General features: G+C 32.3%; 1 protein-coding gene across 2 annotated transcripts in view; it reads right to left on the bottom strand.

Moving 5' to 3' along the window:
• Nucleotides 1–894: 894 nt before the first annotated feature.
• Nucleotides 895–24,895, bottom strand: part of LOC121367934 (calcium-dependent secretion activator 1-like) — a 72,320-nt gene continuing 48,319 nt past the window's right edge. For both annotated transcript variants that reach the window (XM_041492393.1, XM_041492394.1), the window contains exons 16-27: nucleotides 22,799–22,905; nucleotides 16,276–16,432; nucleotides 9,481–9,622; nucleotides 8,991–9,146; nucleotides 8,161–8,272; nucleotides 7,732–7,770; nucleotides 7,141–7,215; nucleotides 5,618–5,701; nucleotides 4,268–4,375; nucleotides 3,707–3,811; nucleotides 3,190–3,276; nucleotides 895–1,982 (exon numbers count right to left, since the gene is read on the bottom strand). In XM_041492393.1, coding sequence (XP_041348327.1) covers nucleotides 1,884–1,982; nucleotides 3,190–3,276; nucleotides 3,707–3,811; nucleotides 4,268–4,375; nucleotides 5,618–5,701; nucleotides 7,141–7,215; nucleotides 7,732–7,770; nucleotides 8,161–8,272; nucleotides 8,991–9,146; nucleotides 9,481–9,622; nucleotides 16,276–16,432; nucleotides 22,799–22,905 — 1,271 coding nt within the window. In that variant the 3' untranslated portion in view covers nucleotides 895–1,883. The remainder of the gene's footprint in view (nucleotides 1,983–3,189; nucleotides 3,277–3,706; nucleotides 3,812–4,267; nucleotides 4,376–5,617; nucleotides 5,702–7,140; nucleotides 7,216–7,731; nucleotides 7,771–8,160; nucleotides 8,273–8,990; nucleotides 9,147–9,480; nucleotides 9,623–16,275; nucleotides 16,433–22,798; nucleotides 22,906–24,895) is intronic.

The following is a 24,895-nucleotide window of genomic DNA, read 5'->3' as shown; positions in this document are numbered from 1 at the left end:
TTTACAAAAGAATATCAACATCATACTCTCTTTAGATATATTTTAGAAATGTTTTATATACTAACGTATGTAAGTATATATACAACATATACTCTATATAATTAAGTATATACAACACATAGTGTATGTATTGATAAATGTACATTGTGAAAACACAAGATATTTTCCTCTGTACAATGTGAATACTATCTTGTATTCTACTCTTTAGTTAAACAGAGGTAAAAGGAACGTCTACATATTAATTAATCAAAACAAAGCATACTGGTTAAATCCTAAGTGTATGAATCACAACTTTGCAATACTTGTAATACAAACAAATATTAAAAATGCTATATAATAAATAGTATAATTTTAGTCAACATTTCTTGCTTAAATCTATACATAAATTAACGTATAGATCACAGGTCTGTCTACATCCTGGTGGTTTACAACTGGTTGCCTATATCAGTAACCACAATAAATTATTGCATTTTTGCATAAGATCTTTCATCTACAGTGTCCAGAACTTTGCGGGAAGCACATTATTAAAGTACACAGGGGAAAATAGAAGATGATAAAACATTTCTCACCTAGGGTTCAAACTAAGTATAATTTTTGTTTTTTTTGTTTTTTTAAGAAATCATGACTTCTCACAATATTCATAATCTGCTGCAATCTTCACATAAAAAACACATACCCCTAAATCTTATGCATCCGATTTATATTTCATAAATGTTTTGACACCAAAATAATAGCCATTTGTTTTACAAACTTTAAAGAGTTCTAGTTAAGACAAATTATTGGTAATTCAAAGTAAGCAAAGAAAATGAAAATAAAAAGTGTTACACACCCTCAACCATTTCAAATCATATCCTGTAATCCAATTATGACCAATAACATTGTGGTGAATATATATATATATATATATATATATATATATATATATATATATATATATATGCATGCTAAACATTGGCAAACTTACATGCCAATATACACTCCCCAAAAACTTTAATAATGGCTTTTAATCCAATTTATTGACACTGACCTTTGGCATATGACATGCATGTACTTAGCAATGCTTTAAATGCCAAACACAGTGTAGACCAATAACGAACTTGGGATCACTATGTCAATACCCATAAAATAAAGGTGCAACAACCAAAGAGCATCATCAACCACTGGTCCAGCTATGACTGATGTTTGGTTAACTTTGCAAATAACATAAATACTTAATACAGATCTCAACAACTCTCAAGTCAGTGAATGTTGACATATAGTTAAGACTATCAGTTGCCAGAATAGTAACACCTATGAGTCCGCACTTAATAAATAAATAAAGTCATTGGTCCTTAAAATATAGATATAATTGTATCAGCTGTCTAGACAGTAAATCTTGCACACCTTGTGGAATAATGATCAGGCTAGTGGCAAATGGCACATACTTTTGATTCAGTATCCCTAATGTCAATTGTACCATTTTCATTTCTGTCAATCACATTTCTCTTTGGTGTTGTACTACAGAAAAACTATATGCAAATGCTTATAGAAATGATTTTATATCACAATCATCTTTAAAAAAAACCCACTCAGATATACAAACGGACATTATAACTTAAGACTATAAAATTCCTATTTGTTTTAGAAAGACACCCAAGTGTCTACAGGAAGTAAATAAATAAGCTTCAACAACAAATACTGTTAACCTAGAAATTGTCTAGTGTCTTGTTTTTTTTAATAAATACTGACATTTTTTTTTAATTATGTCACAAAAAAATAAAACACCTAACTATTTAATTCTAATGGACCATTTAAACAATTCCACTTAAAATGTCATTATAATCTGTTATTTCTGTTTGCTTTCTGCAAACTGTGCATACATTCCTCAAATGTAAATAAAGACTTTAGTCTGATTCATCTTCACTGATGTTATTACTTCGACCCAAGAAGGTTGTTCGGCTGCTGCTTTCAGACTGTGTTACGGACTGGGTGGCTTCTTCAACCTATAGATGGTAAAACAAAGTGTGCATAATTAATCGAGTTCAAAACCTGTACAACTAATTTGCATAGAACTAATCATCTTAACTACTGAAAACACTGGGACAAAACGAATGCCAAAAATTATTCAATGAGCAGAGATGAAAGTATGTTAAGAAAAAAACAAAGACAGAAGGAAATTGTAATACTGGTGGTCAGATATAGAGATTGGTCCTGGAGTTAGGGTTGCACAATGCTCTAAAATGGAGACCTGAATTCTGAATGGATACAAAGCATCTGTAAGTTTTGGAAAGAGAATATGAACAGTGGAAACTGTACAGATGCTTACAAATTCAAAATTCCAGATAAAGAAAGTAATGTTTTATTTAACAAGGCACTCAACACATTTTATTTATGGTTATATGGCGTCAGACATATAGTTAAGGACCACAAAGATATTGAGGGAGGAAACCCACTGTCGCCACTTCATGGGCTACTCTTTTTCGATTAGCAGCAAGGGATCTTTTATATGCACCATCCCATAGACAGGATAGCACGTACCACGGCCTTTGATGTACCAGTCATGCACTGGCTGGATAATTCCAGATAGGTCCTTTCATCTTTGGATGATGATTCAGCACATTGTTTAATCAGTGGCTACTGAATGGCAACATGGCAATTGCAACACCAAGGAAGGTAGGAAATGTTTTGTTTAACGATGCACTTAACACATATTATTTAGTTATATAGAGTCAGACTAAGAATATAAAAAATAAAACCACAGGGCACATTTCATGTGAACTGTTGTTCTGTTGGAGAGTTGGTTATCCATGTTTAAATTCATGCAAACTGCCAAAATAGCTACGTGGTGAAGAATTATTATACAATCTTAAAGTCATTTTACCTAGTATTAAAGAAACTGTTCATTAATGATTTGTAATAAAATATTTGTTGCTTTATATTTTATTGGAAGTGGAAGCTACAAATACTATCTTTAAAATGTAACTAAAGACTTGGTTATCTAGGCAAAAATCTCTTGAACTTTTTTTATACATGGTTTTCCAGGACAGAACACTGCACCGACACACTGATATACCAGCAGCAGAGATGGCTCTACCACTCAGTCGTTTATCTTTCCCACTTCCTCACATCAACAAACTCAAATTCAAAATTTACTTTTTTTTTTAAAAACTTTATGCATTGATATGCAAGCCAAAAATAGTTAACCATTACCTGAAGTCGGCTACAGATGGTTTGGTATGTTTTGCAGTTCAAGCAGTTTTCTGGGACTCCTTGCAGCTCAAAATCTGAATAACATTTCTGAAAAACCCCCACAAAAAACCCCAGGGAATGTATTCCTAGAATCACAAATATTATTATTAATCTCAATTTCTAAATGTCATGAATTTGTGATGTCCATCAGTGATGTACAAGTGTGGGTATGGGGAGGTGAAGCAATTCTTTCTAATGTTGGGCTTCTCTCTCTCTCCGTCTGTGTGTGTGTGTGTGATTGTGCGTGCGTGCGTGCACATACTGTGTGTGTCTTATGTCTAGTTATATGGTACAGAAAAATCCACTAAGTTTCCAAAATAGACAAGTTTTTTGTTTATTTAGTTTTAATACACTGAATACATAAAAAAAGATGTCACATCTGAGATATATGGCTGGCTTTAACAGGAATTCAGTTTTGTCAAGTTCCACTGTATTAGGTGTTATTATGAAGACAATTATTTAGTGAAATGTGACCAACCCTGTTTATAGCCATCAGACAGTTCAGCTGATAAGGGTGCAGGGAGAGGTCAAGGCGATCAGTCAACCAATCACAGACCATTTTCATCTGACCGGTATACCACTCCTGAAACAACGATTGAAAAACAGAAACTGTTTAAAAATCAGTCGAACAATCATAGACCATTTTAGTATACCACTGCTAAAACAAAGATTATAAAACAAAAAATATTTTAGAATCAGTCCAACATTCAAAGACCATATTTATTTGACCACTCTTAAAATAAAAATTATAAAATAAACTTCTTAAAAATCAGTCTGACAATCATAAACCATTTTAGTAGACTTAAATCTTCCTAAAAAAAAAATACATCACCCCCCTCCGAAACTATATAAAGATTAATCAACCAAGCAGACTGTTTTCATCTGACCAGTTTCCCACAACAAAGATATATATTAAAATCTAATGTCATACAAAGGATAATATAGAAGCCACTATAGAGCAAATCTGGGATCCTACTTTGAAAAAACATACAAATATTTTCAAGTGGATAAAGCGTTTAAGAACCAAAAAGTCCTTTACCTCAAATATGGTCAAGGTATACAGTTCATCAGTAATTTTTTGCCTCAGCTGATCCAAGTTTCCTCGCATGAAATCAACATACGACTTTCCAAGCTCATTCACTGGTTTCTGCAAGTAAAAGAAACCCACAAAACATTGAGAAATAAAATTAAATAGTCTTAGATAATTCTGACGATGGTTTTTAATACACTAAACAATCTAGAGTTCTAGCAAGTACATTTTTAACAAGAATTATACAAAATTAAATATCTCCCCCACCATGACACTCATTCAATGAATAAAACAATATTTTGTGATGTAACAAACAGGATTAATCTACTTCTTACCCACCTCCGCCACCCCACCCCAAAAATGCCCCCCCCCCCCCAAAAAAAAAAAATAAGAAAAAAATAGAGAAGAAATAAGATTTAAAATGTTTAAGCATGTTTTGAAATGAACACTCACAGATGTAACTATAAACTAAGTTTCATCAATCTAGAACTTGCAATTTGTAAGAAATGAATTAAATGTGTAAACTAAAGCTGAACTCAAAAGCTGATGCTACTGTCGTCGAAAAAGTAATTTCTTTCTCATGCCTTTTGACATGTCAAGGCAAGACTATGACAATGACAAATTTGTTTTCCATTTACTTTGTGCAGTATTTTATTTATGTTTATTACCCCAGTAGGCACTCATAACCAGGAACAAAATAAATCATAATTTCTCACTGAAAAATTATTACGCATTGGTGTAACAAAATATTATTGGACAATTTGATGCTTACAAAACCAATGAATATGCCAGTACTAAACATGACATCATGATTTGGTGAACATACTCAATGACATTTTCATTTATGTCTCTCAGTTTTTAATTGTTAAATTTGTAATAAAATGTTATTTTAATACAATTAATTATGAATCTTTTCACAGAATAAATAGATCTTTAGTCTTTTAAAATTAACTGTGAACGTTAATTAAGATACAAATTCATAGCAATACTCAGAATAGTGTGTAAAGTTTTTAACATCTCTACATAAAAATGTAGTCATAATGAAGATAGGAAGTTCTTAAAGCGAAAAAAAAAAAAATGGCTGAGGTAACCAATAGAATAACAAACTGTACCAGTTATTATCAAATTTATGTCCGTCATGAGAACAATTTTCAGTTGTCACTCACTAAAGCTCGTGGCAACTGAAAATTATTTCACGAGGGACATAAATTTGATAATAACTGTAACTCGTTTATTAACCTCTATATATTCACATTAATTTGAAAAATAACTATCTAACATCTTTATAAAACAAACTAATTTAATAAATACATCAAAATTACACCCAATGAAAAAGGTCCTTTATATTGTGAAACTTACTGTTAATGACAATATTGATGCAAAAAATGTCCCCTCATCATAGCGGGCCAATTTGCTCAACACCGATTCTAATACAGACAACAGCTGAAATTGTAAAACAAATATTTGAAATATATATTAATGTATTTTTAAATTCGCTGATACCTAGTTGCCAAGGTACATAACTTTTTTGTTTCACACTGAATTAATTTTGCGCTATTACAAACACCATGTGCTAAGAGCACCGTAAGTGCATAACTACCTTATGCATGTAACGTGATCTTAGCGCTAAAATTGCTTCATAAAAAACAGGGCCTAGAACAACTAGAAACATGTTGGATGTAACAAAAGTGGTAATTTAATGCATCTACGATAACAGTACAAATAAAGCTGTAACAGCAAAACTATTTGAAACAACCTGAAACCTAAGCAGCTTTAAAGGCAAAATCTAAGTTGGATGTAATTTTTGGTCTGCTTGTAATTCAAGGTATAATCTTTTTAATTGTTATCCCCTACCCCCCAAAACAAAGTAGAAATATTTTTTATCATTATGCGACTTTGAGACTGCCCATTTGAAAAGACAAAGTGAAAAAAGTCTAAGCTGCATTAAAGCATTTTAAATATTAGACTCCACATCAAAGTCACAAATCATCAACAAAATCATGTTGTTGATATTGCAGGTTAAGTACAACACTTGTTCTAATTAACAAATACTATTGTACCACATACTGTAGAATACTTTATTTTCGTGTGGAATTTATTTTCACGTTTTTCGCGTGTGAATGAAATTCGTGAAGATATATTCCACGCAAAAATAAAGGCCGACAATTTTTTTTTTTTTAAATGTAGTCTTGTTCAACTATACCACATTAGTTTCCGATATACGAGGCTAGTAGTAACAAAGCGGTGCTCCCTCCTGTCACAGAACAAACCACAAAACACAAAAGCTGTTTAAAACTTTAAATCAAGAACACGATGATAAGTACATACATGATAATAAAACAATACTAACACTAAAAAGCTTTATGCTAGCGATCAGTTCATTGGACAGAGTCTACACGTGTTCAACGACGGAAATAAACACGCATTATCACAGTATATTAAAAATGTGGAAGTGAAAAAATACGGACTGAGCTATAACAATTATAAGGATTAAGAAAACCTGCACGCGGTTAGCACCTTCTGTAAGCTTATTAACGTAACAATAAAGTCTGATTGGTTAAAGCAGGAAAACTATTGTTTTATGTGTATAGCACTCGTGTGTACATGTAGGATTAGTTCTACAGATTAGCGTAACCAACTGGCAAAACTAAGTTCCGGTTTTAAAACAAAATTATTGACATCTGTACTTCGTTTTTTTATTGATGGGGGTTGGGGGATTCGCGAAAATAAATGTTTGCGAACTGACCCATTTTCATTAAATCGCAAAAATTTGATCCCGTGAAAATAAAGTATTCTACAGTAATACATGTAAATATTAAAAATACCCATACTGACCATACTGAAAATCTTTTACCACAAAAACACAATAAGTGAAAAATAACCTTTTCAACAAGGCATTTGACCATCTGGACTTGAACTCGTTCCAAGAATTCATCTATCTTGGTATGATACTGATGCTTGAAAAAAAGGTATGAATAGATATATTATTATAAAAACAAAATAAAAGTCCATTCAAAAAGAAATAACAGTCTTAAACTTAAAATCATAAATAATTAATGCTACAGAAATTGTTAAGCAATTAATGTCATTAAAGGTTTCTTTTTGAAACATGAAGCTGTAAAATTTTGGTAGCCACAATATGTCTGAATTTTGTTTTACAATTCGCAACCTAACTGCTAAAATTTAAAATATAAAAAGATGCCACATAATCAAACTTGCGATATTCCTTGTTCCTCAATGACAATTGTCTATTACGTAAGAAAAACAATGCAAATTTGTAATTGCTCAAGTAACAATAAATAAAATAATGGAAAATATATTTCACAATGCAAATATTTTCACATCAAAACTTTAAAATTTTATTAAATTTTTAAATGACCCCAAAAAGATCAATTATGTTATACATAACAAACTGGAAAAGGAGATTATTTTCTTACAGAATTTACTTTAAGCACGAAAGGAAAATATATTACCATATTTTGGCCACTATCCAAGGCACAGAGGTGAAGGGCCTGAACAAAAAAGAAACAAAGTAAAAGATTATTGAACTGTAAAGTCACGATACAAACTGAATAAACATATTTGGTTGTACTGAACATTTACAATTATTATATTATGTCATTATATATAGCATTTCACTTACATGACTGACTGCAAAATATCTATATAATTTTTATCCCCACAATATTTTAAATAGTTATCGACAGCCATTAAAGTCAGCATATGTATGTATGTCTAACATAATACCAGTATAAACTAAATATTTGTTAAATTCAATATTAAGTTTTAGCAGTCTCTTAGCATCATGACACAGTAAACAATATGTACTTTATTTTAGTTTTAACAATAATATTACACAAAAGAAAAAAGCTTTTGTAATGACTGCATGTAGTAACACACACCTTATTTTTCAAGTCGATGATGACATTCATCATGGTACAGATCTCTGCATATGTAATGTAGTCACACCCTTTTCCTCCCTTTCTCAAGTAACTTTCAAATGATTTTAGTGTCCTAAAAGAAGAGCATAATATTAATAAATATTTACATTACAATATTTGTTTTCACAAGCTCCAATACTACTGAAATACACAACTCTATTGAAGTGGATTCTAAAATCACACAACAGTAATCTTCTTACAACATATTATGCGGGATTTTTTGTTACTGAAGTCGACAAAATAGTAAGTGAATTGTTACAGGCATGTGGGCTCCCTTTTGTGTTTGTGTGTGTGTGTGTGTGTGTGTGTGTGTGTGTGGGGGGGGATGGAGAGAAGGGAGGCCAATCCCCCCCACCCCCCAATTCAATGAAAATGCTTGAATATGGATATTCACATTTGCTTTTACTACAAAACAGCTATATAGTGTTCTAAAGGAAGCAGAACACATTTTTACAAAGATAACAACTATTATTTTGATAACAATGATGGAAATACAAGTATGGTCTCCATCGTTATTGCTAATGCTGACTCCCATCTCATATCCTTAAGCGCACTGTCTTTTATGGACCACACACATATATATATATATATATGGATCATCTATTATTATATTTTCAAAAACATTAAAAAAAGAAAAAAAGAAAAAAAAAGAAGTCAATAGAAAGAGAAGTCAGGAGACACAACTGTAATGGGGAAGCAGTTAGCAAGAAGAAGAAGAAAAAAAGTATTTGTAAAAATGAGGCAATTTTGTGACAATCCATGAAGTAAATGCAACAAGACTATACATATACCTTTTGGCAGCTGCCTCAATCATGTCAGCAGCCATTAGCTTAAGTCTGTGATCAAGATGCTCAGCAAAAACTTCTTCTGGCCAGTGGAGATCACGGATAAAAGACTGTAAGGCATCAAGTTTCCAGAGAATGTCTTCCGATGTACCACAACCATTCCTTTGTTAAACAAATATACGACATACAACCCATGTCAAAAAATAATTTAACACAAGATTATATCATGCCATTAAAAAATCATTATCTTTTTCCTGAACGTTTATAAAAACTGTAGCACATCCAACTTACAAAATAAAAAATCTACTCATACCTAATACTTATTGTACCCTCTTTAATATAACATATTATGTTAGGTAACCAAAAACAAAGAGTTTTCTCCATCTCACCAGGACATTGTTTAATGAGCAACTATTTGGTATGTACCATATTAGTTGTGACACTTAAAATTCATAAATGACTGCTACAAAATTCTCTTTTAGTGTAAACAACATACCCCACTTGGTCCCATTTCTCTCGTTCAAAACCCTTATGAATTGACTGGGCAATAGATGATTCCATTAAATCAACGTATCTGACAACCTGTGGTGCAAAAACATCTCTCAGTTGCTGATGAAATCGACCATTGCATAAGTTTTCTGAAAAGAGTAACAAAAATGTCTTTGCAGATTCAAAATTAATGTACTCTAAAATATCCAGTAAAAAGTTAGGTTTTTTGGTTATTGATTTTGTTTAGGTAACAAATGTATGTGAACTGTAAGCCATACTCATGCAATAAACTATATCTGTTAAAATTGTTTCTAAACTTGGATTGATGTATTTTACTGCGTGTGTGGCTTTGTGTTTGCGTTTATAAATATAAGTGATAATTAATATTTATAATATAAGGCCATAATCTACATAGGTAAGATTCTGAATTGTGAATAGTGGCCTTTAGTTTGAACTCAGCCGATCCTCATGTACCATATAACACACCTGACCAACTAATTATTTGCTTTCATCTTTTTCACACCAAATACTGATCTAGTTTATTAAGCAGACTCTTTTACGATTATGTTTAACAGCAGTCATACTTTTTACAAAATTAAGACCCCCCACCACCACCACAATGAATGCAATCTGGTATGTGAATGCTACCAATACTATTAGTAATAGAGAGTTAAGTTTGTTTTGTTTAATTACAACACAAGAGCTATTGGATGTCAAGACACTGGTAAGACTGATGCATAGTCTTCATAGGAAACTTTTGCAGACAGGACAGTACTTACCATACCTTCAATATACCAGTCACAGGGAACTGGCAGGGATTGGGAAAACACAATGCTAAACACAATGCTGTTGAGTATGGGTGTGTCTATATGTGGTTCACCTATGGCAAGCGCCTTACTACTGAGCAACATCCTGCCCCAAAATGACTATAGTCCATCACATCATTCTATTCGCCAATTGCGATTTTTTTTTTTTTAAATTGCGAAATAATTTTTCCCCCATCTCGATTTTTAGAACCAAACATTTCTTCAACCAGTTTTGTTCTATTGATCCGCCTCATGGTGTAAATAAGCACTATTTGCATGTCTGTGAGGCCAGTCTATTCAGGGCTAGCCCTGGGTTGCTATTTTTGTTCGCCAATCTTCAATTTCTTTCGCCATCTAAATATATATATTCGCCAGTAACATATTTGCATTTCAGTCAAAAGATTTTATAATTTTTAATCTCGTTCTTTATGATCATATAGTATATGCTAAAATGTACTTATTATTCTGTTTACATCTTGTAATCTAATAATGAAATGCTGCTGATGTCTAGGGCTGGCTGTAGCCCAGTGGTAAAGCACTTGTATGATGTGCGGTCAGTCTAGGGTCGATCCCCCGTCGATGGGCTCATTGAAGTCAGTGCATCACAAGTGGTATATCACAAAAGAGACAATTTTACTTTTTGTATGCATCAGAGAATGATATAAATTGTATGATATAATTTGAAAGAATCAAATGAATTTTGATCCAATATATATGTTCCCAAAAAGATTCACTGGACTAAGATATACACTATACATATATTTTTGCACCAAAAGTGTGAAATATAAGTACCGGTACATAATGTTTACATATTTAATAGCCTAATAACTTATATCATTCAGTATCTGAGCTTTCGAGATGTGTGTGCAAAATGCTGGAATAAATAAGGTCCAGAATGCCCTTTTGTTTTATTACAATTTTTAAAAAATATGATGAGACATCAAAATAATTTTAAAATGACAAAAGAAGTTTATAAATGTCCAATTATGGAGACGTTCAACAATTACATAATGTAAGATCTGACTTTTTTTGTAACTCTGCCTGCGTTATGTTTTGTCATGATGACAATAATCACCCCTCTAAAGTTCTTTAACAATTGTCTTCCACACACTTCCTTCTTTCCCTGTCACTGGCATTAATTTTACCAACATTATAAATTTATAAAATTAGATTTTCTGTTCTTAATTTGGTTATCTTTTTTCTTTTCTGCTTTATATATAAAAATAAAACTCAATAGTCCCACCAGACTGCTACCCATTCCAGATACTGTTCCAATGCCACAGGCCTGTAGGCATGTATCTTTAATCACTTTGGTAATAGATGTATTATTGTATATATAATAGAAAAATCATATTTTAAAGAAACAAAATGGCCAGACAGGCTGTTTTATTTTATGAAAAGACGAAAGAATTAAAAGTATGTAACTCTTGATCATACTCTACGCCATGACCTCGTTTTGTAACTACCCTCCTAACTTCCCGGTATGATTTATAACTGAATACTATTCATAATTGGTATGGTGTCCAACTCAAGGTTATAGCCAGTCACCCAGCATAAAGACAAAGGAAATGTTTTTATGTTATTGCTATCAAAACACTGGCATGCAACAGTCTTTCACAAGTGGGGAAAAAAACTTTTTCAGTTTCACGCCGGTTTCGAGTTTTGCATTTCTGTGCAAGGGGCGGTGGGATGTATCATGTCGGCGCTAGTATTATATCAGTAGATACAGCACAAATGAATTATAATTTCGCCATTTAATATGTTTGAAATATAATCTGTAAACATAGAAAGTTTTAACTAATAATGATTGTATATAAGTGAGAAACAATACAGTGGTGTCCGGTGTATTGGCGCACCTAAGTATTCAAGGACCATTTTCTATGTGAACACTGTGAAATACTTAATAAAATGTGACTCTCACCAATGAAGCAGTGCATAATCTGAAATACGCTACAAATTCTTTTTTGTCTGTAGTAAATAAACATTTTAAAATGGTACATAAATATAGGCACCCCCTTGTATCCAAAACGATTTGCATGTCCGGTGATTCGGCGCAGTAGATGTGGATTGTTGACCCTGCTATTTATAGACCGCCCATGACCTCACTTTTAGCCCATAAATGCTACACTATTGTCCCAAAATTATTTTAGTACTTTTTTGTTTTGTCTTGTTAAAAATATTACAATGAAAATGAACGATCACACATGACCCATCTCATGATCAGTTTCAGAATTGGTTTTTTGAGTGGGCCGCACAGTACTACAGATGTATACATGTTCATTGTCATACATGGCTAAGATGCCTACATGGATTTTATTTTTCTCGGGTAGATTTTGCAAACACATGGATCTTATTTTGCTTTTATTTTTTATAACAATGTGACAATTGTATACTGGAATGACTGTCAATTAAGGTGTAAAATTTTCGTTTTGTTTGCATTTGTCTGTGTTTTCCTTTTCAGTTTAAATAAAAATAACTGAACAAAAATAATTACATTTACCGTATATTGCAGTGTATTAGCCGACTCCTTGTATAAGCCGACCTCTTAGTTTGACCCTAAATATCAAGTACAAAATCATCGGCCTCATGTATAAGCCGAAGTCATCTTTTCTCCAGTTGTATATTGTATTGGTTTCAATAATACTGTCAACAAATAGACTTGTGCTTTTCTTTTTCACTGTATTTGTTTCCCCTTTAATTATTACAGACACGGTAATCGTCATCGCAATGCTAACGTCTTCCATGCCGTGCAAAAATAATTTAGCACCGATAAATCATAACAGGAAAATAAACAATTCAAGCTGTAACAACATATCACTGCACATAAGTAATTAAATTATTCACTGGACAGCAAATAATAAACTAATTAAGGCATGTTTAATCCCTGTTTTCCCCATACACACAGAAAAACGATTCTGTGGTCCATGGCTGTTGTTTACACAAAATTGTGTAATCCAATCAAATAAGAGCTTACAAAATTATATAGACAGAGGTGTCAAACAAAGATGGCGGAACACGTTTTACCATTGAAATGACAATAAAACAAGTAATTTTTATTATTATTCATCAAACTACTAATGCATTCAAGAACAAAAAACTACATAATATTGCATGACGGGGAGTATTATTTATATTGTGCACAAATTATTGTTACATAAGCTGTGAAAGGCTCTAAGGGTCTGATCAAAATTTGTAAGTCGGGGTCGGGAGTGTTTTCGATCGGAATTTTATGAACCAATTTGTTGCCTCCGTGTATAAGCCGACTCTCTTCTTTTGGAAAGTATTTCTAGACTTCAAAAGTCGGCTAATACATGGCAATATACGGTATACTGTTTACTATAATTTAAAAAATGTGGGAAAGGTGTTTTTCGACTGCTTTTAACATTCTTAATATCAATAAGGCTGACCTACTTCGCGTTTATATACACGAAAACAGGTGAATGATTTATTTTGAAATTATGATATAATTATTGATAAATCTTTTTTCTTTTTTTAATTGCACCCTTAAAATAAATATGTTGATACTGGATTAACCAATGAAAAAGAAATTGAACTTAATTCGTTAAAAACACCGACAACATGACAATTTCTTAAGCAAAATACCAAGTGCGCCGAATCACCGGACGTGCCGATACACCGGACACGGTTGTATGTATTCCTCACCAACGCATCCACTTCGTGGAAATGAACTCAACCATGTGACCTAGATTTATAACATTAACCGGTATGACAAAACATGACTAATAAAAAGTAAAACTTGTAGTCGATAGTAATCAAACATTTAGTATCAACAATGCAACATGTCTTAAAAAGTATTTCATTTTATTTAATCGTGTTTTCTAGTTTTACGACAAGCAGCTGGCACTACGCTGCTAAATAGTAGACTGGCCACGTGGACATGCAAATAACGCTTATTCACATCGCGAGGCAGATCAACTGAACAAAACTGGTTGAACACGTTTGGTTCTAAAAATCGTGATGGGGAAAAAATCTTTCGCAAATTTTTTCGCTAAACCGAAAATTCTTTGCCCATTTGTTTTTCTTTTCCGCAATTGGCGACTTTGGCGAACGACAGCGCAAGCCCTGCTACTCTTCAGTAGTGTACTTCCAGCTGCTTGTCGTAAAGTTAGACAATGCGATTAAATAAAATGAAATACTGTTTAAGACATGTTGCATTGTTGATACTAAATGTCTGATTACTAGTGACAACAAGTTTTAAATTTTATTAGTCGTGTTTTGTCGTACCGGTTAATGTTGTAAATCTAGGCCACGTGGTTGAGTTCATTTCCACGAAGTGGGTACGTTGTTGAGAAATACATATTGTTTCTCACTTATATACAATCATTATTAGTTTAAACTTTCTAAGTTTAAAGATTATATTTTAAACATATTAAATGGCGAAATTATAATTCATTTTTGCTTAATCTACTGATATAATATAAATGCCAATATGATACATTCCTCCACCCCTAGTACAGAAATACAACTCTCTCAAAACTGGCGTAAAACTGAAAGCATTTTTCCACTTGTGTAAGAGTCGCACACCAGTGTTTTGATAGCAATAACATATAAAGACGTTTCCTTTGTCTTTATTTTGGGTGAATGGCAATCTGGAGTTGGACACCAAAACAATTATGCACTGTATTCAGTAATAAATCATACAGGTAAGTTAGGATGGTAGTTACAAAACGAGGTCATGGGGTAGGGTATGATCAAGAGTTAGGCACTTTAAATTAAAAAAAATTAAATGCCTGTGGCATTGGAACAATATCTGGAGGGGTAGCAGTGTCTGGTGGGACTAGAGCTTTATCTTTATATAAAGCAAAAAAGAAAACCAAAATAAGAACAGAAAATCTAATGTTTATAAATTTATAATGTTGATAAAATTAATGTTAGTGACAAGAAAAGAAGGAAGTGGGTGGGAGACAATTGTTACATAACTTTAGAGGGTTGAGTATTGTCAGCATTACAAAACGTAATGGGGCAGAGTAAAAAAAAAAAAGTCAGATCCTACGTTATGTAATTGTTGAACGTCTCCATAACTGGACATTTATAAACTCCTTTTGTCATTTTAAAATTATTCTGATGTCTCATCATATTTAAAAAAAAATTGTAATAAAAACAAAAGGGCATTGGGTCCTGTTCTGGACTACATTTATTCCAGCATTTTACACACATATCTCGAAAGATATTGAATGATATAACTTGTTAGGTTATTAAATATGTAAACATTATATACCGATCCTTACCATTTCACACTTGTGGTGCAAAAATATATGTAGTGTATATCTTAGTCCAGTGAATCTTTTTGGGGAACATATATATTGGATCAAATTTCACTTGCTTCTTTCAAATTACAGAAAAACATACAATTTATATCATTATCTGATGCATACAAAAAGTAAAACTGCTCTTTTGTGATATATACCACTTGTGGTGCACTGACTATCAATGAATCCATCGACGGGGATCGACACTAGACTGACCACACATCATACGAGCACTTTACCACTGGGCTATGGCCAGCCCTATAGACATCAGCAGCATTTCATTATTACTATTAGATTAGTAAAAAATAGATCCCCTAAAACAATGTCATACAAGATGTAAACTGAATAGTAAGTACATTTTAGCATGTACTATATAAATATCATAAGGAACAAGATTAAAAACTAGATATTTGGACTGAAATGCCAAAATGTAATTGGCGAATACATATTTAGATTGGCGAATACATATTTAGATTGGCGAAAGAAATTGAAGATTGACACAATTTTTTACCGAACAAATAAAGCCACCCAGTACTAGCCCTATATTTCATTTTGGTTTGATTTAAGAAGAAGAGTAAAAGTGTTTTTGAAAAAAAAAAAAAAAAACCATTTTTGTGTGCAATTTCGAAAACAAAAAGCTAAATAATAAATAACTTATAGTAAATTCCATAGTAAGAAAAAAAAGGCTTTCACTATAGGACGGACTATAGTCTATGAAAGACGTACCATCTGTTCTGAGATAATCATTGAGCAGCTGGAAGAGTGGAAAACTATCCCAGGTGTCAGGTGGCTGGGCATCAAGAACTGCATTCATGTCCACACCAAACAGGGACCAAAATATCTCGGCATGCTGTACGAGCAAGTCGCTAAACCAGGCAAATGCCTACAGTAAACAGCATAGTTAAAACAAGATACCTTTTAAATTATACATTACACAAACAATCTGGCTCTTAACGATTATCGTAATGAAATGTCACTGTAAAATGTTAAAAAGAAAGTATCCCTCATAACACAAAACAATTATTACCCGGTAGACGAATTAGATGAAAAGCCAAAACTATGTATTCAATTTAGTAATTAACTTCAAGGTTACACATCTAGTTAAAAACAGATGATACGGCAATGTTATGTTATGAAAACTGTGCGGAAAATATAACTCAGACATTAGAAATCACACTGAGATGATGTAAGAGTTGATGATAAACTATGAAAATGTTGATTTTGTAAATAAGGGTGATAAAAACCAACTGAAGACTGAAACAAAATCAACTGCATGAAGTCTTGCAAGGAAAAACTCGGGAAAGAAAAAAATTAACAGAAAGGTGTCAATTTAGTAAACACTGAAGCAAGGTTATGTAACAAGAAACTGACACACATCTTGTCACTATTAAGTCTTTTAACATTTTTATTTTATTTTTTTTTTTGCTGCACAGAAATAATTTTTATTAATTAACTGATAATTAATTGTGTGATAATTAAAACAATTCATGAAAAAAGTCATGAGAATAGAAAAGTGTGAAGGAAAAAAAAAAGAGCATTAAATCATAATTTTGAAAGTAGTTTGAAAATTGCTTTCATGCAAATCACATACTCAAGCAGTCTGAAAGATGTATAAATATAATGAGCAGTTTACAGTCAGTAATCTTAAAAAGATATAAACTTGTATTGATTTAAGATTTAATATATATACTGTACTCTATTTTGAGACAATAAGTATGTTAACAATATATTTAGTTTTAAAATCAGAACAATGTATGACAATATTTTATAAATATCATGCATAACTGCTATAAAATATCTAAACCTACAAGCTAAACGAAAAGTTAAAAATATATAAATCAGTTGTATAAAGATGTGTGTTACTAATAATCTATTTGCAAAAAGGAAAGTGAATTTTAATCTATTTTGTGAGTCAATACAGTAACAAATCCTATGAGTTCTCATCTATTCTATTTGTCATTCAAGCATTGCTTGAAAAATAGGAAAATGAAAATAGCAAGCAAATTGTTGGTGACAATGTAACAAGATGTGTGTTGTTGCACTCGCAGAATGGGTCACTCACCGATCGAAATGCCTACAGCAGAAGAAGATAAAAAGCACAACAGCAAATTAATATTTTGATCATGCAGTTTGAAAGAACAGTTATTGGGTTGTGGTAATTACCAATATCTGTAGAACAGACCTCAACAGTCAATGTGCAGTCTGGCTTGGCTGCCATTACAGTTATTTGGTGTGAATGTGACAGCAGTTTAAAAACACTTTGCATCTAGCTTTAATGTTGTTAATGCTATTTCATTAACATTATTTACCTCCATACTCTCAGTTTAGACATCTTAATATGGCTACTGACAATGATTTCAAACATTCCTAGGCAACAGTATTACTGTATTTACTTATAGTCACATGGTAGTTTGTACACACTAACATTAATTCTATAATTCTCCTTTTACGCCACTCCCAACCTTCCAATTGGTTTATTTTTTAGTTCGAACAAGCATTCTGAAAGTACTGCTAAAGCAATACATGTCCCCTACTGGGCCCAACAAATTGTCTTATTTTCTAAATTCAAGGGTCATAACTCTATAAAAATTAGGTAAATTGCCATGAAAGCTAAACTTGATTTGTAACACTACATGATAAAGCTATACACAAAATTTCACCTTAATATCTCAAGGCATTGTGAAGAAAAAGATCCGGAAGACTGCATTGGACACAGATGGACAGACAAACAGACAGATGAAAAGACAGACATATAGACAGGCAGAAGGACATAGATGAAACCTATAGTCCCCTCCATTTGGATTGATAGGGGACTAATAAAGGCTATTTATTTATCTTGTATAACAAACAAAGATTTAGCAGAAATCAGTGTTAAGTAGCCAGTATAAAAAGACGTCAATCTGTACTATACAAGATGACAACCAATACCAATTTTAAGACTATATCTAAGGCTGTTTAAGGTTTACATACGGTTACACTGCATTTAGTATAAAACAAGATTAATACAAGTATATATTATTTTAGCATTGTCAACTGCTGATTAAAAAAGCCCATAAAAATAAATAAAATAATTTAAAAAAAATAAAATATATATATATATATTTTAGTTAATGGTACTTATGTATCTTCTATTGCAGAAGAAAAAACCCAGTACCCTCAAAATGTTCTATTTATTAGCCTGATCAAAATGTAAAAGTAAAAGGGAACAAAATTCATATTAATTAATTTTTTATAAACATAAAACGATTACTTAACAGTCATTACATAAGCTGATCACAATTCACAAGTATAACGTCACTGTAATGATAACCCACAAAACATGAGATCTTATTAAGAAAAGTATCGTGTGCAAATATGTAGTATCAAAGGTCAGTTGAGTAGAATGCACTTTTTACAACCAGAGCATAATAATTAGATTAACTTCAGCTGATTTCAGTAATCAGACAACAATTTAAAATTATATACATTTATTCAAGAATATCAAGTTAAACAACTGCACCATATATTTTAAATGCAAAAAAACTGGAATTAATATTTTATAAACTATTTTTTTCTACAAAAGTGAATCATTCTAGAGTAAAATGAGATGGAGGTAAAATCATGAACCCGACATAAAGAACACTTTATGTACATACTTTATGCATATGTATTTATGTACATTTCTTTAAATAACTTGCATAAGACATCACAAGTTAATGTGATATGAGCCATGATCATTAGTAAAACAGGACCGGCCTCGGTGGCGTTGTGGCAAGCCATCGGTCTACAGGCTGGTAGGTACTGGGTTCGGATCCCAGTCGAGGAATGGGATTTTTAATCGAGATACCGACTCCAAACCCTGAGTGAGTGCTCCGCAGGGCTCAATGGGTAGGTGTAAACCACTTGCACCGACCAGTGATCCATAACTGGTTCAACAAAGGCCATGGTTTGTGCTATCCTGCCTGTGGGAAGCACAAATAAAAGATCCCTTGCTGCCTGTCGTAAAAAGAGTAGCATATGTGGCGACAGCAGGTTTCCTCTAAAAACAGTGTCAGAATGACCATATGTTTGACGTCCAATAGCCGATGATAAGATAAAAAATCAATGTGCTCTAGCGGCGTCGTGAAATAAAACAAACTTTACTTTTACTTTTAGTAAAACAGATAACAGACAAAGCCATGATGACTAGAATGTTAGGTACTGAAATAGGGTTAGGTAAAAAAAACCCACCCAAACACAGAGTATGACAAATATTTAGAAAAGTCACTAGCCACAAGGCTAGTGGGTTTGTGAAAACCACTAGCCCACCAAGATAAAGCACTAGCCCAAATTCCTGATCAATTATAACTGGATTTTTATATAATTTTTGTAACATTACACATTTACGAGTATAACAGTAAAATAAAACAAACACTTAAATCATGTTGTAACTTTCATTTTTTTGTCGTGTCGTACGTTTTGTTTTTTGTCAAGTATGATCCATCGTCATTGTCCCGTTTTCGTTTTTGCCCTTCCCCCAGGGAAAAATAATTGAGCAAACTTTTGGTTGGTATCTAAACACACTATCAAAATAATTAAATTTAAATGAGGGTACGACAGTGTGACACACGGTAATAGATGGTTCAGTGTATTTGGTAGTTGGTTATATATTTAGGGCCTACTATTTATGTCGCCAGGAACGGTGATGCCAAATACAGGGCATTATCCCGTGTCAGACTGATATCAAAAGAATATAACGGCGACATCTAATCCGTTGTTAATTGATGAACAAAAAAGGTATTATCTTGTATCGGCAGCTGTGACGTATTATCCAAACCGCTACATGTAAAAGGCCAAGCCGAGTCATTGCATATGCGGTTACCATTAAAGTAAATTGTTTTCCTGATTGCCGATAACCAAAGGTTAGCAAAGTGTTAAATTAGAAAACAATAGGTAAATAAAACAAACACTGAAATTCAAAGCATGGCTGGGGTTTACTTGATCGAGATTAACCTGTCGTCGCGATTGGTGATTTCCAAGTTCTTAGCCTAAAACATATGTGCGAGATTAACTACCACGTGACGTGTCTAACCAATCAAAACACGCATGTCATTAGACTTTATTTCCTGTGCCAGAAACTTGAAAGGGAAAGGTAAACAATACATGCTGTAACTGTGACGATGTAGAGATAGCATGTTACTGCAGTTTGCAGACCTAGCTCAAGTGGATTATTATTATTATATACTGATTGCGTTGATATTATTCGATGACAAACGTCACAATCAAATTTATTAAACGAAATTTCAGCCGAGAGAAAAAGAAAGAAAGAAAGAAAAAAAAACGATTGAGCGATGACGAGAGGAGGGGGGAAACCACTAGCCCGCAGGGGCTAGTGGTTTTGCGTTTCTCACTAGCCCGAACTTAAAAACCACTAGCCACGGGCGTCGGGCTAGCGGATTTGTCGAACTCTGCCAAACATCTGCATAACCCATTTAAGAATATTATGTACTGAATATAGGCCATCACAAATTCTAAAACTGCATAACTTGAAATAAGGTTATGTAAAAAATATATTTGCATAACACATTTAAGAATGTTATGTACTGAATACAGGCCATCACAAATTTTAAAATCGCATAACTTGAAATAGCATTATGTAAAAAACCATTTGCATAACCCATTTTAGTTTGCATATCTTTTTTTTTATTGTTGAGCATTTAAGAACATTACTGTTAACATTAGTCTCAACAAAAAACCATCTCTCTATAACTTTATGCAAAGCCTTCCATATTTTTGACTTTCATTAAATATCTAATTAAAAAAATATATAAAAAATCCCCCTCCCCAAAACATTTATTACAAAAGGGAATAATGAAAGCCCCCCCCCCCCAAACCTTAACCTTTAAGAGAATGTTATTTTTAAACACAGAGATAAAGACAAAAGTGGAAATATGATTACATAGGAATGTTAACCTGACTTTAAGTAAGGTTTTACAAAGATTGATGAATCGATGGCAAAAGAAAAATGTCATTCTACGGTTTCACATTATGCTTTGCATGTGAGCAAAAAGGGGCCCCTATGCAAAACATGAACCATCACATAACCAGCAGTCTACTATATATTTTGTTTTTAATCAACTATGAGATAAATTAATAACCAAAGTGCAAAATACACTCAACTGACCTTAGTTGTGTATATTAACCCATGCAACTTATGCACATGGTTGGTTTCACATTGCGTTCCAACACCAAATCAGACTGCACTAGACAGGAAGCTTGCCACAACAGCAAACTTTTTGCAGTTTTACAAAAACTTGTCATTTCAGCTCAGAATTACATCCACAAGTTAAATAATGTGACATGAGAGTTGGGTTTCTTAGAAAATTAACAGAAAATAGTATTGGATGATCTTTTGTTTTTTTCAAAGACAAGTTTCAGTATGACTGCCATCAAAGGTAAACTGCGAAGCACAAAATTCACGAAACAGATATTCAGATACACATTCCACAAACTTTTGGGGTGTATTGCCAAGCAAAGTTTAATGATACTCAACTAATAACAATAACATTTGTGATCCAAAATACTTTCCCTATATCTGATGATGTATATATTTTAATGCAAAAAATGTTTTACATGAAGATCTAAATTTAAAAATAAAACAGATTAATTTTAAAAACTCATTATAGCTTGATGGACAAACTTATTTTGTCACCAACAAGCAGTCATGATTTACAAAATGAATAAAATATAAATTAACTTTGTTTTATCAAATGACTAAAATCAAAAGTTTATGAACATATTTTGACATACATAATTGCATCAAAAATATTTGTCACATACATCATCATGTACCCATTCCAACGAAAAAGGCCAACACCTGATGATGAATGAATGAATGAATGTTAATGTATACATGTTACACAACCCATTCAAAATAAAAAGGCCAACACCTGATGATGATTGAATGTTAATGTATACATGTTAAACAACCCATACAAAAAACAGGCCAACACCTGATGATGATTTAATATTAATGTATACATGTTGAACAACACATACCAAAGAAAAAGGCCAACACTTGATGATGATGACTGAATGTTAATGTATAATGATGTGGATTGAATGTTAATGTATACATGTTAAACAACCCATACAAAAGAAAAAGGCCAACACCTGATGATGATGATTGAATGTTAATGTATACATGTTGAACAACCCATACCAAAGAAAATAGCCAACACCTGATGATGATGATTGAATGAATATTAATGTATACATGTTAAACACAAACCTCTGCATGGTGTTCTTCGTTCTGCTGTAGAACCTCGATGCATAGTTCTGTGAGGTGCATAATATCTTCCAGCTTCTTCTTGGGTGGTACGTCCTCAGCAAGAGCATCTAAACGGCAATGTAGACAACTTGCTAACATGATATTTCTGCCTAGACACCCGCCCCTCTTTCCCGTTTTAAATAGGATTAATTTTTTGAAGTATTATATTTTAACACCACTTTAAAAAATCAACAAAATAAATCGAAGTTTTATAACAAAAATCGAAGTGGACACAATATAAAATAATATATTCATTTATTTATAATGTGTTAGTAATAACAATTTCGGTGTTATATAAACATAATTATTAGTAGTATTTTTGTACATTATAACATTTCCTTAATAATAATAATAATGCACACATCTCAAACAAAACATTCATGAATCTGCTTAATACATATTTAAAAAAAAAAAAAGGAATTCACATTAACTTGTAAACAGTAAAACAGTTTTGTTCATTGTAAGAAGTTTGGGCTGGAAACAAGGCCTTACAGAATAAAGAATAAAGTCAGGACTAAATTAACATATGTAGGCGAACATATTTAGCCTAGCATTACCAAAGGATTAAATTATGTACAATCATTTGTTCTGTTTGGAGGTACAAAAGAAAATTAATTGTAAGTATTACCGTAATTATTACAGAATAACCACAAAAACTACTATTATAAATGATCCTGAGCTTTTTTTAATAAATTAAAAATTAATAAAACCAATACACATGAAAAACAGATGAAGAATTAATTGTCGTTGCCTTAAGAAACATGCATTATAGAACTTGATGAATAAAAATTGTGCTTCTGTCACATTTAACTCATTTTTAATTTGAAAAAATAATAATTATAAAATAAAAACATGTCAATTACACTATACTCTAGCAGTTTACTGTTAAAATACTGTAACAAACTGTTCATATCATTTGTGCTTTAATCTTACACAATCTAACTCTTCACAAACATATTTTTAAATTATTCATTCGGCAGTTTACTAGAAGTCTCTAAATCACCAATATATTTTGACTATCATGTCAGCCCGGTTTGAACTAAAACCATCCTTCTGAACAAATGTGAACAGTGAAACCTTGTTTGCTGACTGCAGTTGATCAGAAATGTTACCTTATGGACATTAAGATTAAAACACTAAACTTCAGTGTTGGAAATTTACTCATTAATTTGGATATTCTGCTTCTAAATCTAGTTAGTCACAAATGAAAACAACTGCTGTGAAAAAAAAGTGATCTCAAATTTGCTTCTTTGGTTTGTATACTAAAGACACCAACATCTCTGAAATGGCTAGGCAGTGGGACAGATTAGCAAGGTTTCATTGTATACAGTTTTTCTCCAATATATATATATGCTGATTACAGAAGAAGCATTTCGAGTGATTTGTAACTTTCATAAATCATAATGAATGTAGGGTTAACAGTAAGCAAAGCAGTAACCTGAAGGTAATTCAATCTATGATGCAGGTATATAATTATGTAATTTGCTGGGAGTTCAATGTCATAGTAAGGGAAAGGCTTGGTTCATAAAGGCAACTATGATCTAGGTCCTAGAACTAGATGCTCTGGGCTTGAGGCTGCACTGGGGTGGTAGAGAATTTTGCAGGGACCAATATTTCAAACTATTAGAGAAACTAAAGTCGATTCCACGATAAATATCATAAACTTAACTTTACTAAAAAATAAATGGTTTTATAGAATATTAAATGAGCTTCCATTTTGAATCATGTTTATGTACCGAAAAAATTATAGCGAATTTTAATACCATTAATCGATTTCAATTTATATCACTAAACTCAACTGATTAACATTCTGGTGTTGTCGTAATGCACCAGTTGTATGATGTTGACATGTAACATCCCACTTGACGTTCTAGTGGGACATAACACTTTGATATGTACCTAGATATTTTTAACCATAGTATATTTGCTTGGTATAACTGTTTCATGATGCACAAAGTGCACCTGAAATTTTTTATTTATTTATATTTTACAATACCTAGTAATTAAAAAAAAAGAGAAATCTGGTAAAACAACACATTTTTCACAAAAAACAACACT

The sequence above is a fragment of the Gigantopelta aegis genome, chromosome 3, assembly GCF_016097555.1.
Source record: "Gigantopelta aegis isolate Gae_Host chromosome 3, Gae_host_genome, whole genome shotgun sequence".
In the NCBI taxonomy this organism is placed as follows: domain Eukaryota; kingdom Metazoa; phylum Mollusca; class Gastropoda; order Neomphalida; family Peltospiridae; genus Gigantopelta; species Gigantopelta aegis.
The sequence above is the reverse complement of the archived record's forward strand: the minus strand, read 5'-3'. Positions and strand labels throughout refer to the sequence as shown.